The 12531-nt window shown below is 43.8% G+C and overlaps 1 protein-coding gene across 2 annotated transcripts; it reads right to left on the bottom strand.

The window, feature by feature from the left end:
- Positions 1–4143: 4143 nt before the first annotated feature.
- Positions 4144–12318, bottom strand: scnm1 (sodium channel modifier 1). 2 transcript variants are annotated; one of them, XM_083638476.1, is made up of 8 exons: positions 12192–12318; positions 8786–8856; positions 7919–8007; positions 6922–7016; positions 6729–6829; positions 6444–6592; positions 5148–5268; positions 4144–5015 (listed from the first exon to the last, which is right to left on the bottom strand). In XM_083638476.1, exons 1-8 carry the CDS (start codon positions 12240–12242, stop codon positions 4904–4906), a joined length of 789 nt encoding a protein of 262 aa, XP_083494602.1. In that variant the 5' UTR covers positions 12243–12318; the 3' UTR covers positions 4144–4903. The 2 variants fall into 2 exon arrangements, with proteins under 2 accessions (XP_083494602.1, XP_083494603.1); XM_083638477.1 differs by lacking the exon at positions 8786–8856 and having other exon boundaries at positions 7919–8086; positions 12192–12306.
- Between the last annotated feature and the right edge of the window lie 213 nt (positions 12319–12531).

Here is a 12531-nt window from a genome sequence, read left to right as displayed (position 1 = left end):
TAGAACAGTAATTTCTTACACATGAGATTACTTTTAGCCTTTTAGTCATAAAGATTATTGAAAGATATTCCATATTCCAGACTGAAATGTTATAACAGAAGTGGAGTATTGGCCAGAATGACATGAACATTTGGACACTTATTCAGCAGGTATCTTCAATGTTGCGTTCAGGTGAACTGTACAATATATATATATATATATATATATATATATATATATATATATATATATATATATATATATATATATATATCTATATATATATATATCATTTTGTAAATGGTCTGATTTTGGAGTAAAATAAATGATAAAGCAGACTATGTTTTTGGGCATAATTGACAGGTCACCTGTCCAGTGATTGCACAGATCACCAAACACGGACCAATAGCAGGCCGCGTTGTGGCTCTTCTCATCAAAATTTACATCACTTCTGGCTGGAAATAACCAAGATGGCGACGCCGACGGTGAAAATGCCAACCTTGAGCCTTCAAAACAGGAGTCCAAAAACCACTGGGTGATGTCACGGTAGCTACGTCCATGATACGGCCTCATTCTACCATTATCAATCTCAATCACATCCAGAAAAACTGCATAATACAGGTTCATTCCAAAATGAGATGTTCACCATTTGACAAGTGACACAAAATGATTGAAATAACATGGACATATGCTGCCCCCCCCCCCCCCCCCCCCCCGCCCGAGTCTCTCCTGTTCCTCTAACTTCCCACAAGCACCTGAGCTAATTTTACCCTGGCCCCTCCATCCTGGCCTTGGAGACTGTAACCTTGTCGTCTGGGCTTGAGTTACCTTTCTCCAAATATATGTACCAACTTGGAGAGGGTGGAAGGGGGGCAGTGGGTGGGGGCACCCATGTGGACCCAAGATTTATGAACAGAAACAGCTGCTAACCTCTGAGGATTTTGACAGCATCGGCCGGGTTCCTACGCTTCTGCACGACATTTCTCCATTTCTTCAAAGTGTTCATATGCAAGTGTATGGTTTCATCTCATTATGGCTTTAATGTCAGATTTGACATGAACAAGAACTCACATTTCCTCAAAGGTCATGTTTTTTTGTGTTCGCCACAGTGACATTCGGCACACGACGCCATGTTACATTGAGAAATTTACACTGACACAATTAAAGTCAGTATTGCCGTGCCAGTCTATTCCTGGGGCTTTTCTCTTTGATCGTTGTTCCACAGTAAAACATGTGTAAGTTAGGCTTGTCATTATACTATTTTGTGACACACTTACTGTATATTATTGACCATATAGTGATTCCTTCTGTTGGATTTGTTTCAGACGGTTGTGCAAGGTGGCTGGTGAAGACTGAAAGGGCACACATGATGTTTAACATCATCCAACACTGAATTCAGGTTCAAAGCTTGCATTTCTCATCCAACAAAGTTTTATATATTACGCTACATACTACAATATTCATTTGTTGAATTGCACATTGTCCACAATCCCTAGAAAGATCTTGAACACGCATCACCCTGTGTGGTCGTCACACTGAGCCCCAAAAATAATGACGGAGTGAGTCTGCTTTCCACACATTAGCTTCGTCATCAAAAACTAACCCATGTTAAGTCCCTGCGCTCCCCCTCACTAACCCAGAGGGTGTTATCCAATTCATACCAACTGTGCTGGGATAGGCCAGGAATGAAAACCCTGTGAAGAATCCTAACCGGTGGCTTCACTACTCAGATTAGCACCAATATTGCCCTATTTGCTGCTAATTCATGGCTAAACTGACAGGGGCTCAGTCCTGACAGGGAGCTAAATGAACTGGAATAAGCAAGAGAACTAAGGCTGATGAAAATAGTCTCATTCTTTCTATAGGTCAGTGGTTCTCAACGTGGGTCCAGGGACCACCAGGGGTCCTTGAGGAGGTCCCCAGAAACTTGAGGAATTGTCAAACTGTTATTTGACAAGAAGGTAACACAATTAGAGAATGTAGGATAATTACTTTTTTGTATCATAATTTCACTGTTATCTCTCTATCGACAATACAGATAGTCACAGAATTCTGGACACATACCTTATAATGAAAAGAAATCTCAGATTTGGGTCCGAGAGACAACATCTCATCAAATGGGGTCCGTGGCTCTAATGTCGACTAAATTAGGGGTCCTTGGTGTAAAAAAAATAAAAATAAGAAAAAAGTTGAGAATCCCTGCTATAGGTGACAAGAGTAGTTTCCAAATGAAAAGTTGAGCATGCATTCAGCTATTCTGATCTTGAAGGCTCCATGAAGAGTTAAGTTTGATGCTGGTGAGGTTTGCGCGCTCTTTAAAGTTCAAGGAAACAGTATTTCAACTGTGCCCTCCTGTAATTCACTGTATTTCCAGGTGAAACAGGGTGTTAGGGTGATACATAATGTGTTGGGGGAAACTGTTCGAGAGGAGGAAAGTTGGACAAGAACAAACAAGGAAACTGTGAAATGCTTTGCACTAAATCTTGAGCCGTCACAAACTGGGTATTTTTCAAAATGAATAAATTTCAGTCACCAGGATGCAACTGTGGTGTCTTCGGAAAACACATTTTTTTGGGGGGTGAACACCCAAAAATGCCCTGCTGTCACTGAGGGGTAACATTGATAACATTATTATTGGTTGGGAGTTTCATGTATGACTAGTATTGCTATGCCATGAAGTCACCATATAAAATACATCGTTTTTCAACAAGTAAAGGAATTTTGGGTAACACTTTACAATAACGTACACAAATCCTATAGTAGTTACTGATAAACTAACCATTAACTAATCGCCAGTTAATCATTCGCTAATGAAAAATTTGGCATTAGTTTATCACTAGTTAATCATAGTTAATGAGTAGGTAGTCATTAGTTAATGATTAGTATCTAATTTCCTGAGTAGAGTAGTTAATCAGTACCTAATGATTACTAAATTTCAGCTCGTGAATAGAGTAGTTAATCATTACTTAATGATTCCAAAATGTCAGTGCGTGAATGTATTAGTTAATCATTAGTTAATCATTAGTTCATCTTTTTGTGTACCCTATTGTAAAGTGGTGCATCATACTCAGTGGTTTATGAATACTGAATCATTACCTGTCCATTAGTTACTCTTTTCGCACCCTAATATAAAGTGAAAGATATCCTTATCAAATAAACACTCCCTCCAGGTGAGATTCGAACCCTGAACCCCAAGATTGTTAAATTGTAAGTCTGGTTCTCTACCATCTGAGCTAACCAGCCTGTTGCTTGTTTGAGCCATACTATTGAATGTAGAGCCTGAGACCAAGTATTATAGTTTAAAGGTATATTCCACCCAAATACTACTTTCTGTCCAAGTACTTACAAGTACTTAGACATAAGTAGTATTTGGCTGAAACATACCTAAGTACTTGGACATGAAGTAGTATTTGGATGGAATATACCTTTAAAACTATAAGTATTTGGAGAGAAGGTAGTATTTGGGTGGAATATATCTTAAAAACTATAAGTACTTGAACAGAAAGTAGTATGTGGATAGGACATAATACTTAGTCTCTGACTCTACAGACCTATAGTATGGCTCTACCAAGTAACAGGCTGGTTAGCTCAGATGGTAGAGAACCAGACTTACAATTTAACAATCTTGGGGTTCAGAGTTCGAATCTCACCTGGAGGGAGTGTTTATTTGATAAGGATATCTTTCACTTTATATTAGGGTGCGAAAAGAGTAACTAATGGACAGGTAATGATTCAGTATTCATAAACTACTGAGTATGATGCACCACTTTACAATAGGGTACACAAAAAGATTAACTAATGATTAACTAATGATTAACTAATACATTCACGCACTGACATTTTGGAATCATTAAGTAATGATTAACTACTCTATTCACGAGCTGAAATTTAGTAATCATTAGGTACTGATTAACTACTCTACTCAGGAAATTAGATACTAATCATTAACTAATGACTACCTACTCATTAACTATGATTAACTAGTGATAAACTAATGCCAAATTTTTCATTAGCGAATGATTAACTGGCGATTAGTTAATGGTTAGTTTATCAGTAACTACTATAGGATTTGTGTACGTTATTGTAAAGTGTTACCGAATTTTGATATAAAGATACAAGAACGTTCGATAAATCTTTTGCCATTTATTGTTAAATAGGTGGACAATTAGCCAACAAGGTGAAAAAGTAATCCGTTATAAAAATAGGTACAGGTGTCCACAATGGTTACTTTCAACATAATTTAAAGTGAAAAAAGCAGCACACCTAGTCTGGGAAACCTACGAATCTGCAAGGTCAAGTTTTATTTGCTCTGGCAGAAGCGTCTGGTCTCTGTCCCATTCAGATAGACTTCCCTCCGACAATGAAAACGGTCGGGCCAATCACAACCATTTATTTATCTAATATGGGTTGGGTTTTATATGACGACTGACAAGAGGTGCATTTTCGTAAACAACAAAGTCACACGTTTCGGTGCTCTGATTAGTTGTAGGTCTATCCTCCAATTGTGTGGTCTGCGCCCGTTGATGACACCCCCTGGAAATCAATTTTTAATTTGTTTCCAGACTCATTCACATTTGCGAATTTGTGTGGCGATGCAGCATACCAATATTATGATGAAACACCATGAAAAAGACGTCACCTCGTTTTCACCCATTTATTTCTTGGCCTTTATGCTTTACTAGCTACAGCCAAAAAAGTAATTGGTGAAAATGAGGTGACGTCTTTTGTCATGGAATCAATATGTAACTGATGATCACTGGTCACTAGCCCTTGAAAAAGAATTGAAGTGGTGAAGCAGGAGTATCATCTATTAAGGACAGACCTTCCTCTCAGAGCTCAGGCCGAGCTAAAAAACAACAAGCCGTGGCCTCGCTCTGACGACAGCGTTGTGGTGACGGTTGATGCTGCGTCAGTGGTCAGCCTGTCAGTCACTGGGAGGCAGAGGACCGAGCAGAGGAGGCTCCTCCTCATCCGAGTCAAACTCCACATTCTGGTCTTTAACCCACTGGCCGCTCCTGTCCTGCACCCACCCAGCACTGAAACAAAGACAGAATGAGAAAGTGCAGGGAGAACCACGAGGTTGCTAATGTCACAGATACTGTACTGACATCTAGTGGTGAGAATGCACAACTTCAGCCACCTTTACTGACTAACAAGCAGCACTGTACCTTTTCAGTTTGAGGTAGTGCTCCAGCTCTCTCCTCCTCTGGGCTGTTAGAGGCTCTGACTCCTGCATCAATGTTGGCTCAGATCTCTTTATATGTTTGGATGGATGTGACTCTTTATTGGCTACAAAAGACAAAACATGGCCATTGTTAAAATGTGATTTTGTTTAGTAAATTCTTGACTAATTGTGGATCCAACATAAGAGTAATTTGGCTTTACTTTGTTTGTGCACTTTATTTTGTAACTTGTGAATTTTCCAATTGAAATAATCCAGTTGGAACTATGCCCTCTCTCCTTTTAGAATTACATGGGAAAGATCACAGCTAACAACATTTTCTTTTCTATAGAGTAACTCAGCAACTTTAACTACATTTTAAATTAAATATTCTTAGTCTTTACTTTTACTTAAATAGATTTTTTTTACACCAGTGTTTTACTGTAACAGTACTTCTACTTGAGAAAGATATGTAAAAGAAGAATATGTTAGTATCAAAACCGTGTCACTGGGTGGCAACGGCAATGGAACCCTATGGAGCCCAAGTGGCGCGAGGCTTGTGTGTTTGACTCTAGCCGGCTAACTATGTTTACATTTAAAAAACTGCGACAGTTCACACAACTTTAACACGACATGCATATATTATACATCAAACTCTTGAGCTAATTCTGCTCTCACTCAGAATATCAAAATATAAGCGATGTGATGTATAGTTTTTGAGATATTAACGTTTGTTTGGCACAACTCATACTATTAACTGCCGCGGGGTTCCGCATTTCTGGGTGGCAAGTGACATCACGCTGATTCGTCCCAGGGTCATAGGTCACACAGTACAACACACTAAATTTCTTTAGTTTATATGTTAGCGCCGTACATTTAACTTTAAAACTTTTTAACTTTGAAATGTAATTGATAATAATGGGATGTATGATGAGACTACAATGAAAGGCTTTTTCTACTTGATGACTTGACATGCTGTGACAAAAGGATTGTGATGTTATATCACAGGATGGTTGTACTGTGTGACCGATGACCGGGTACAGGTATATATATGAGGAGGCAATTCTATTTCCTCTGCATCACCTTGGCGAAGGCCATGCAACTGAAAACAACCAGTGGAATAAATAAAGCACAAAACTAAAAGAGATGAGATGAGTGTGTAACTTGGATTTTCTTAAAGTGGAATAAATAGCTGCAAAAGCCTATGTCTACCACTGGAGTATAGACATAATCAAAACGCAATCAGCCCTCAACTTCCTTCAACACAATATATGAATTTAAGACTTTCTTCAGTATATTTTACCTGCTGTGCATCCACTAGAACTGCTTGGTGGTAACTTGTCTCCATCTTTGGCCTTCGCACAAGCTTTTTGCTGTTCAGATACCATCATGTTGGAAGAGCTGTCACTGGGGTCTGAACTGGTACTCGCTGATCCTTTCTCAGACTTTGTGCTTGAAATGAACAACAATAGTGTGTTTGGAATTGGAAATTGAAATCATTGTGTTTTCCTTTGTTCCTTTTCTACGATGTATTACCTAAATATGCTTGAGAATTTGCAGGACTGTCAAATAACCATCTGTCTCTAACCTGGTCTTTCTGTGGCAGCTGTTATATGGCACGGTCTTCAGTAAAGCATGCTGGGTGAGCCTCCGTGTCTGTTCCAGTAAAGGAGCTGAACTGGAGGAATCCTACAAACACACCAAAGAGTCAAATGCATCAAGAACCTTACAGAACCAACACAACAACCTGATAGAGTAATTGAGCTGTTATGGTAACCAACCTGTCTGCTATCTTCAGTCTGGACATAGTTTTCATGTTTCCTTTTTGTAATTTCATTCTTCAACTGTGTTTTCTTGCCATAGAACCTCATTAATCCTGAGAGAAAGAGAGAGAGAGAGAGAGAGAGAGCGAGAGAGATGGAGAGGGGGGGGGGGGTAACTGATATATAATTACATAGTTGTAGATCTGTGTTTTGAGTAAGGGTTATTTTGGGAAACATGGGGGTGGTCACTAACTGAAGTAGAAACTGGATGAGGCAGGTTGAGAGAAATGAAGAAAGTAAATTACAATGCCATCACACAAAAAATAACTCTTGGAAATTAAATGCACTGAACATCACAAATTGCTGATATAACAGCAGTGGCGTAATGTCATTGCCATGGGCCCCGGTGCAAATATTTGCTCTGGGCCCTACCTAACAATTATATTGTTGTAGAAAATATGGACTCACTCATTATTTTTTCGTCAGGCAGATTGTTAGCCGTCTATTGTGCATTAGCAGCACCCCCTGAAGGACCCAAGAGACACTGGTAAACAAGAGCCATGTTGCATGAAGGGGTATTCCCCTTTTGTTGCTCCAGCTCCATATATGGTCAATGATGTCACCAGAACCTCACAGGAGACCCCGCTGACACATTGGAAAGAGAACGCGTTCGTATTTTCCCATACGATGACGCCAATCCACTGAATCCAGTAAACTTTCACTTAAAACTATAGCATTTGTTAGCCTAGTAAGCTACATGAGGGCAAGTGCTGACTGCATAATACAGCATGGAAGTTTATTTGGAGTCGGACTGCAGCAGAAACCGTAAGTACGTCTCGCTCTTCATGGGCCCTTGACAGCTCTGTGCACCGCCGATCCTTACGCCAGTGTATAACAGTGTCCAAATGAGGATATTTCCTTTAACCCAAGACCGTGTGACTAGTGGCAGCCAGACTGGCATTCTTCTGCTGGTTTCTCCTGAACATCCACTCTGCTCTGGTCGAGTGAGTCTCACCTTCAAGATGCTTTCTCCCGTTTCTGTGGACTGTCAGCATGTCAACAGTGTCGAACACAGGCCGGTAGGAGCACACAACGCAAGTGTATCTGGAAAGTGAAGGAACACACTCCAGGTCATCTGGACGCCATATTCCCCCTTTCACCACCTCCAAACGCATACATTGACCTAGCCTTGTACCAAGACGCTGATTACATTACACTGCATTACATTGCATCAGCGTCTTGGATACTAGTCCCCTTTTCCGGTCGCCGGTTGGTTTGCCGGTTGGTTTTCCCTGATTTACGTGTCCATAAACGTTCAAATCCAACATGTAATGTACTCACCCTCAAAGCCACAGATGTTAGGAAGCTCTACGGAAGCGTCGCCGGGTCTTTGTATATTCCTTATTATTCAATAAACGTGCATTTTATCCCAGATGTCCGACTTTTTCTCCTCACTTCTTGCAATACACCTCCCAACCGCTATAGCGCTGTGGCGCAGTAGCTGTGGCGCAGTAGAAAGCCGGTGCACTCATTCATTGCGGGACGAAGAAGTGAGGAGAAAAAGTCAGACATCTGGGATAAAATGCACGTTTATTGAACAATAAGGAATATACAAAGACCCGGCAACGCTTCCGTAGAGCTTCCTAACATCTGTGGCTTTGAGGGTGAGTACATTACATGTTGGATTTGAACGTTTATGGACACGTAAATCAGGGAAAACCAACCGGCAAACCAACCGGCGACCGGAAAAGGGGACTAGTATCCAAGACGCTGATGCAATGTAATGCAGTGTAATGTAATCAGCGTCTTGGTACAAGGCTAACATTGACCTAGATTGTAAGCAAACATTAGCTAACGTTAGACCTGTTTATGTCAAATTCACCTTCCATTTTTCATCAGAGCTGCTTCGTCTTCCGGAATAAAATGAGACAGAAGGTCTGCAACACGACGCTTCTGTAAGGTAACCAAAAACAAAACACGTTTAGCCAACAGCTAGCCTCAACGCTCAACGAGACTCCTCAGTCATTCTTCCTTCAGTCTCGGATGCGTGGGTCCTATATCCACTGGGAGGTCGGCTTCAATGGCTTCACGCGATATACACGTTATCAATCACAATAAAACTGTACCTACCTCAGACACAATGTTGTTATCCAACCCTATGGGGCCAAGGTACTCCAAAAATATTGCGTAGTTTCCAATACCGAGACATTATTCACATGTCGGAGCCGATGCTCAAAATTGTAAACTGCAGTACACCCTCACAACCACTGAGCACTGAACCGATACATCCGGCGCTGTGGAGCAGTTGAAACATATTGTAACGTATCGCTGATACGCCAAGGAACGGAGAGTTGTAGTTGGTACAGGGTCTTTATTCACAGGCTCATTCAGCTCCTAGCAGCTAGCTCACACAGCTAGCTTCACACACAGCAACCGTCTCAGCTCGCTCCATAGCTAGACTGACCTCCGGCCCACGGCCGCTGGCTCTATATACCCCCCTTCCCCCTAGGAACACACCCACACACATTAGTTCCTAGGTGCAATCTAGACACCTCTATTGCACATCACATTACAGGTAATACCTGGATTACCTGGAACGCTACATACTCCTCACCAAACATTAGTCAACGCCCACGTTGACACCCACAACCCACACATATCCCCCTGTACCAAAACACAACACCCCACAACATTTTCCATTACCACATCAATTTCCCCACCTAGTCTCTTATTTTTCAGCACACTTCTTAATTTTCGTTCCACCACCACCATTTGCATTTCTTTTCATTCCTTCCAATTCAACCCACATTTCAATTCTCTTTTTACACACATTTCAATTTAACTCAAACCCATTTACGTTTTCCCCTTCTTTTCTTTACACTCATTTTCAATTCAACATTTGACCCCAACATTTACCGTATTTCTCTTTTCTTCTTTACACATTCATTTAAACCAACATTTCCATTCCCCCCTTCTACAGCTTCTGTCCCACCTGAAGCACATTACAGTCGACACAGCTAAGGCAGTAGTCCTCTACGTCTCCCTTCATCTGTACCCAGTAGAAAACTCGACAAAGGCGGCTGAGTGTTTCTTCAGGCCCTCGATGCCCCTGACCCCTGCGGCCCCTGTGCGCCCCCCGTAGCGCCAGTCCCCGCAGGCAGCTGGGCACCACCACGACGCTGCCACTCTTCCCGCGCCCATCCAACCCCAGAATCCCCGACTCCCTCCCCCTCAGGTCCGGAAACAACTCCCACAGTTCCTTCGTGGTACTTGAACACATGCACATCTCCTCCAGGCGAGGCCGGCATCCGGCCGCCACCCACCTGCGCACCGGTCCAACGCTAGCGTCCTCCGCCTGTCTGCGTATCCACTCCTCCAGATCGACATCCTCCATAGTCACGTTCTCATCCTCCCGGTCTTGCACTCGCTCGTCCTCCCGTCCCGCTCCCCCAGGGGGCGGCGTGTTGAGGGCAGCAGGGCAAACACCACCGGCGTCGATCTCCACCTCGACTTTCTGCAGTGCAGCCGTGGGGGCTGTGTAGCGGCTTGGTTGGGCCGTCTCCTCCGGCCTTGACCCCTCTCGCTCCCCCGGGGACACGAGTGCCGCTCCCCCGACTGTAACAGCTCTGCAGATGATGTCGCTCACTTCCCTCTGGCTGTTCAAAACGATCCCCGCTCTCCTGATGGTCTCGTCGCTGATGATGATGTCCCCTTCTACCGGCTGGTATGCAGAGCAGCTAGCCTGGGCCAGCTCAACAGTCACTCTCCTGCCCAGAACAATCGGCTCTGTACTGCCCCGTTGCTCCGCTGCTTGTAGCTCAGGCTGCTCCCCTGCTCCGCTACTCCGCTGCTCCTCTGCCTGTTGCTCCGGCTGCTCCCCCGGCTGTGTGTCTCTTCCAGCGTTCACACTCTTAGTGCAGTCTCTGGCTAAATGCTGAGGCGAACTGCACGTCCAACAAAGTCTCACCTGTCCACCGCCTGCACGTCTCTCCTCTCCCGCTGTTCTCCAGTCCCCGACAGCTTCTTGACACTCTCTGGCTATGTGTCCCGATCCACCGCATGCCCAGCAGGCTCCCTGCTGTCCCCAGTACCTTTGCTCTGCATGCCCGGTCCGTCTCCCCGAACCATCTCGGCACCACCTCGCCACGTGGCCCGGTTCTCCACAGGTCCAACACAGTCTTTGCGGCTCCTCCGTCCGCTTCTCTCCGTGCTGCGCGACCTCTCGTAGCAGCTCCATAAGCCCCTCTGCCCAGGCTGGTGTCGCCTCCAACAGCCGTCTGATCTCCTGCATCAAGCGGGCTTCCATGCCCGCCAGCACCGAGCTGATCCCCGTCGTCAGCTCTTCTTTTCTCCCGTTCGCCGACAGGCATTCTTCTAAGCGCACCATCACACGTGGCGCTCGTAGCAGCTAGCTCACACAGCTAGCTCGCTACCGCCAGGTCGCTCGAGCCTTTGATCTCCAACTTTTCCTCCGCCGTTCCTCCTCACTCTCTCCCCTCTCGACCGAATCAGAGGCGCTACCGCTTCACTTGCTGACACCAATGTAACGTATCGCTGATACGCCAAGGAACGGAGAGTTGTAGTTGGTACAGGGTCTTTATTCACAGGCTCATTCAGCTCCTAGCAGCTAGCTCACACAGCTAGCTTCACACACAGCAACCGTCTCAGCTCGCTCCATAGCTAGACTGACCTCCGGCCCACGGCCGCTGGCTCTATATACCCCCCTTCCCCCTAGGAACACACCCACACACATTAGTTCCTAGGTGCAATCTAGACACCTCTATTGCACATCACATTACAGGTAATACCTGGATTACCTGGAACGCTACAATATACAGTCAATGGTTGAAACCCAAATGTCTCGGTATTGGAAACTATGTAATGTGTTGGAGTACCTTGGCCCAGTAGGGTTGGATAACAACATTGTGTCGGAGGTAGATAGTTTTATTGTGATTGATAACGTGTATATCGCGTGAAGCCATTGGAGGCGACCTCACAGTGGACCCGCGCATCCGAGACTCTGAAGGAAGAATGACTGATGAGTCTCGCGTTGAGGCTAGCCAACAGCTAGCTAAGTTGTTAGTTGGCTGCAGTTTTAAAGAAACATTACTGGTAGATATTGTTAGCAAGCTGCTAACACTAGTCTCGCAGTGCCAGCCGTATGAAGCTTGATAACGTCGACGGTGGGTCTGACTACGTGAGACTATGCTAACACAAACAAGCAAGCTACACCATCTCCGCTATTAAAACTCTCTTTGGGAAATAAAACAAAACACATGGTTGGTTACCTTTAGAATATTCAATTGACTCTGGTCATCACCTTCCCTTTTAAAAGACATGATTATGGTTGTTGTTGATAATGATGTGGAAAATAGATGTCACCAACAAGCTAGCTGCTACTGCATAACAACAATCTTGCTGGCTTCCTCCATGCTGCATTCATGTTCTGCGGGAAAGACGGAAGATTATTCTTGAAAATACCGTTCCCCTCGGGTTTCAGGTAACGTTAGTAGACTCCATGTCGCTCACTAACCGCTAGCTATATGTATTAAGTGTGACAAATCTGATCAGAAGCAACACAAATATATAAACAAGCTAAATCTTGGCACACCGACAGGTACAAACGAG

Source organism: Poromitra crassiceps (genome assembly GCF_964638095.1).
Source record: "Poromitra crassiceps genome assembly, chromosome: 1".
Taxonomy (NCBI): domain Eukaryota; kingdom Metazoa; phylum Chordata; class Actinopteri; order Beryciformes; family Melamphaidae; genus Poromitra; species Poromitra crassiceps.
Note: the sequence above shows the minus strand (reverse complement) of the source record. Positions and strands in the feature narration are given on the sequence as shown.

Coding starts and splice junctions, on each gene's coding strand:
- scnm1 (XM_083638476.1), bottom strand. CDS start 12,242: ATGTCTTTTAAAAGGGAAGGTGATGACCAGAGTCAATTGAATATTCTA. Junction 7,017..7,918: donor CGGGAGAAAGCATCTTGAAG/GTGAGACTCACT, acceptor TCTTTCTCTCAG/GATTAATGAGGTTCTATGGC. Junction 5,016..5,147: donor CACTACCTCAAACTGAAAAG/GTACAGTGCTGC, acceptor TCTTTGTTTCAG/TGCTGGGTGGGTGCAGGACA.